Genomic DNA, 4696 nt, shown 5'->3' on the forward strand with positions numbered 1-4696 from the left:
CCGTGACTGACTGGCGAAGTGGGGCACACAATCTGATGCTGCAGCTGCAACGTGTGAGGCACGATATGACTGCTGTGAAGGATGAATTGGAAGAACTGCAGCTGAAGTGTACAGACCTGGAGAGGAAAGATAACTGCAGAGGAAGACCGATTAGAAGCCATCATGCTTGAGAAGAAGGCACTCAAAGGTTATATTCATGCTTATGGACAAGATGTCTGAGGATTTTATTTGTTTGTGTTATCGACCTTTTTGTTTTATATGTTTTCTTCTGTGAGTAAATCTATTCGTTTGTACTGCTTCTTTTATCGTTGTTGCTATTTGTTATAACTCTCTCGTATTCATGGGTGATGCCGTTATTTTCTGTTATTTCTTTTTTATTGATTCTTCTTTTTTGCGGAGAAATAAAGTAAGACACAATAAGAATTATTGTAATGATAATGATGACACGCTACGTGTTGTGTGTTATGCTTCTTGCACTTTGTTGTACTTGCACTTTCGTGTGTGCTAATACTGAGCCTCAAGTTGAAGTTAGTGAACCTGAACCTGAAGGTGGTGGTACTTCGAACCATGGGGCTCGGCAGGCTGATGGTGCTGGAGGAAGTGGAAAGGGAGGACAAGGAAATGGCCAAGGAGTTTCACCAGGTGCTCCTGCTGCAATTCCACCTAAAGGAAAAGGGGATAAGGAAAAAGAACTGTTAGACAGTCAGGATAAATCGGAACTTAACAAAGATCCAGGACCAGTTGGTCCTCAGGGCCATTCAGAAAGCCAACTACCAGGAAAGAGTACTCAGTCTCCTCTTCAACCTGGTACTTCATCAGAACCAGTAAAAGGAGAGAGAATGCATAGAGCCTCTTCTCCATCAGCAAATCAGAACGATCAAATTCAAAGTGGAGGTAAAGCGGATTCGAAGGAAAATGAACAAGTAATTGCGAAAACGGAATCGGGAAATAATGGTGGATCCAATTCTGGAAGTGAAAAGAATACTGTTGGCTCTCTCACTGCAGAGGAACCCAATGCTAATAGTGAAGAACATGAGTTGGAAAATGCACCAACTTCCCCCAACGAGAATGTTACGCAAGGTACTAACGATGCAGGCAACAGTAGTGCTGTACAGATTCAAGGAAGTACAGACAAAGAATCTGAACCTGAGAATGGCACTACACCCAATACTAATGAGGAATCATCCTCAACCACCACAACAACAACAACAACACTTCCTCCTGAACTCACAAACAACAAGAAGGGTGATGCAGACAGCAGCAACAGCAGTATCAGCAGTTCTGTGTGGGTGCGTGTGCCACTACTGATTGTGGTTACACTGGCCTGTATTCTTGTGTGCTGATTGAGTAATGGTGGTGGTGTGGTGTGACTCAGGTCATCCTTTGTTTTTTTTTCTTCTCTTTGCATGCATCCCTACAGTCTAACTTATCTTCCACCTGTTGGGATTATCCTCTTTTTTTGTTTCTTAATGTTAATGTGTTTTGTTTGTTTTTACTCTCTTTGTTTATCCTATAATTATTATTATTGCTACTACTCCATTGTGTGTGTGTGTGTGTTCTTGGAGACTCTCTCTGTGTGTGTGCACCTGGGCTTGCACTGTAATGATAATGATGAATTGCTTTTTTGCAGTGGGAAAAAAGGAAATAATACTAACAGATGAATTTATATTCATAATTGCTTGTATACGGACACATGTAGACTTATACCCATAGTTGTTGTATATTTCTGTGTTTACTGGGTAAATTGGGCTAATGATTAATATCTTTGTTTGTTTTGTTTATTGTTGTGTGTTTTGACCTGCAGCGTTCTGGTGATATGCTTTCTGCAGAAAAAAGAAAAAAATAGTGAATTTTACAATTTGTATTCTTAATTGTTTGAACAGATCAGTGTACCCAGAGAGTTGTGCTTTTTTTTTTTGTGCGGTTGGTGCTTCTGTTAATTTGTTTTTTCAAACATTGTTTGCTTGTGCGCATTGTGCTCTCAGTTTCAGTGATGCGTTGAATTTTTTTGTGCAGAGAGTAAATAAAAAAGGAATTCATTTATATTCATAATTTTGTACATGGGTCTACTGAAAGTTAAGGGTTATGTATTTCTGTGCTTGCTTCTGATGGTTGTTCTCTTGATTTCTTTTTTTTTCTTTTGAGGGGTTAATTGGGCTTATCTGTTTGTTAATGGGTATTGTATGCTTGTTTCTTTCATTTGGACACTATCTGAGAGATGGTTACAGCTTTCTGTTATGCCCAGTTTGCTATTACCCTTTTCGTTTTGTTCTCTTTATGTTTTTTTCTTTATTTATGTTTTTGTTGCCTCTTTCTGTTTTTGTTTGGTTCAGACTACCTCTTTGAGATAGTGACACCAACGAAAAGAGTAATGATGTCAGTACGCAATGTCTTTTGTGCTCTCACTATTGCACTCTGTTGTCTCTGCAGCTGTGTGGTAGCTGCTCAAGCTGAAGCTCTTGAGACGTTGACTGAGGAACATGGTACTGAGGTCCTTCCTCTTCCTGTTAATGAACATTCTGAAGTTTCTCGTTGTCCATCTGGTTCATCCCCTGTGAAAGGTGATAATCCTAAATGTTCAGAGAATGGTGGAGGTAAAGATCATGTTCCACCTCCTCGTCTAGTGGATAAGGAACCGCCGTCTGAGCCACTAATCAAAACAAGGGAAGAACAGCCAGAGGAGGGAAGTGTTAGCAGCGGTACGAAAGATGGACTCACCGAACGAGAAACAGTAGAAGAACGAGTCGAAGAAGTAGAGGGGAGACATGTCAAAACTCCAGGTGTTGATAATGAAAAATCTGGTTCCCTTACTGTTGCTGAAGAGTGTCGAGGTGCTGCTGTTGAGACTCATTCCCCATCACGTACGCCTGCACCAGGTGGTAAAGTGCAATCCCAGCATGAAGAAGAAGCGTTGGGAACTGAGGGACAAAATGTGGATGTCTCTCCAGCTGATGGAAGAGGGAAAGGAAGCCAAACTGCTGAAGAGCGAAACGAAGTGAACCTGGAAGATCCTCCACAAGGAGAGCTGACTGAGAATGCAAGGAGAACTGAAGCATCTTCAACTAATGAAGTGGGCAGTACAGTGACTGAAGAGAATAACGGGAATCAACAAGAAGGTGGAAATGGCGTTCAGTCTACTACAGAGACTTCACCTGCACCTGCAGAGAGTGATTCAACGAGAGACAATGTCAACACAACCAGTAATGAAGAATCAACCACCACCACCACCACCACAACAACAACACTTCCTCCTCAACCTACAAACAACAAGAAGGGTGATGCAGACAGCAGCAGCAGTATCAGCAGTTCTGTGTGGGTGCGTGTACCACTACTGATTGTGGTTACACTGGCCTGTATTCTTCTTGTGTGCTGATTGAGTGATGGTGGTGATGGTGTGACTCAGGTCATCCTTTGTTTTCTTTTTTGCATATAGTCCCTACAGTCTAACTAATCTTCCACATGTTGGGATTATCTCTTTTTTTTGTGTTTCTTAATGTTAATGTGTTTTTTGGTCTCTGTGTGTTTATCCTATAATTATTATTATTGCTACTCCATTGTGTGTGCGTGTGTGTATTCTTGGAGACTCTCTCTGTGTGTGCACCTGGGCTTGCACTGTAATGATGATGAACTGCTTTTTGTAGAGGGAAGAAGTAAATGATAATAACAGATGTATTTATATTTATAATTGCGTATACACACACATATAGACTTACACCCATAGTTGGTGTATATTTCTGTGTTTACTGGGTAAATTGGGCTAATAGTTAATATCTGTTTTTTTTATTTGCAGTTGGTGTTGCTGGGTCATAGTGTTTTTTCTTCTGCGGCATTGATAACGGTGAGTCCTTGGAAAAATAAGACAGTAACAGACAAATATAGTATTAATTTCATATTAGCTCAAACATACGCACAGTTCTCTAGATTGTGTATTTTGTGCTCTGAATTTCTTTATTTTTTGTTTTGTTTGGACTTTAGTGCATGTGGTGTCACTTTATTCTTCTATTTATTGTTTGTACTGTACTTTTACTGCTGTTTTTGTTTTGCTCTTTTCTTTGTATTTTTACTGTGTTACAATTGTTTTTGTTCTTCCTTCTTTTTTTCTTTTTGCAGTTAATTGATCTTAAACAGCACAAAAAACTTTTTTCACGAAATGGTCCTTGTGCGACGTCTGTTGTATCTTCTGCTTCTGCTGTTAAGCGTGGCATGTGTGGTGGCAGGTGAGTCACCACAACAAAAAGGTGAACTTACTGAAGTGTCTCAAGGGAATTCGCATCCTTCTGTAGGTGCTGGAGTTATTCCTGGTGATGGTGATGCATGTAAAACTGAACCGACTGGTTCAGAGTGTCCTCGTATCAGTAGTGAACCCGAAGTTCCTCCTGCTGAATGTGCGGATTCTCTTGAGAAGGAAGGTTGCAAGCCTACTGATCTTAACACCAAAGGCAGTTGCCCTGATGATTCCAAGCCATCTTGTACACCAAAGGCAATGCAGGAAGTGGGTCCTGCTGAAGCAGAAGAACATCGTGTAAACACTAATAGCGAACTTTCAGCTCCCATTGGTCCAGCTGTTCCTGCAAGAGCCGGGGATTCTGTTTCTAACGAAGCACATGAAGGTAGGGCTGAAGCACGTCACGGTGGTGATCCCGGTGAAAAAAAACTTCCGGAAACTCAACCTGGAAAAGAAACTGAAGCTTTTCCT

At 40.9% G+C, this 4696-nt stretch overlaps 3 protein-coding genes across 3 annotated transcripts; all 3 read left to right on the forward strand.

Annotated features, from left to right (window-relative positions):
• Positions 1-431: 431 nt before the first annotated feature.
• Positions 432-1343, forward strand: TM35_000511040 (uncharacterized protein; the record flags this gene model as incomplete). Its single annotated transcript, XM_029030599.1, has 1 exon — positions 432-1343. One exon carries the CDS (start codon positions 432-434, stop codon positions 1341-1343), a length of 912 nt encoding a protein of 303 aa, XP_028878069.1.
• Positions 1344-2374: 1031 nt separating this feature from the next.
• TM35_000511050 (uncharacterized protein) lies at positions 2375-3373 on the forward strand (the record flags this gene model as incomplete). Its single annotated transcript, XM_029030600.1, has 1 exon — positions 2375-3373. One exon carries the CDS (start codon positions 2375-2377, stop codon positions 3371-3373), a length of 999 nt encoding a protein of 332 aa, XP_028878070.1.
• Positions 3374-4150: 777 nt separating this feature from the next.
• TM35_000511060 (uncharacterized protein) lies at positions 4151-4696 on the forward strand (the record flags this gene model as incomplete). Its single annotated transcript, XM_029030601.1, has 1 exon — positions 4151-4696. A coding segment is annotated over one exon (546 nt), but the record flags the coding sequence as incomplete, so codon positions are not given.

Source organism: Trypanosoma theileri, assembly GCF_002087225.1.
Source record: "Trypanosoma theileri isolate Edinburgh chromosome Unknown TM35_Tth_51_V1, whole genome shotgun sequence".
Taxonomy (NCBI): domain Eukaryota; phylum Euglenozoa; class Kinetoplastea; order Trypanosomatida; family Trypanosomatidae; genus Trypanosoma; species Trypanosoma theileri.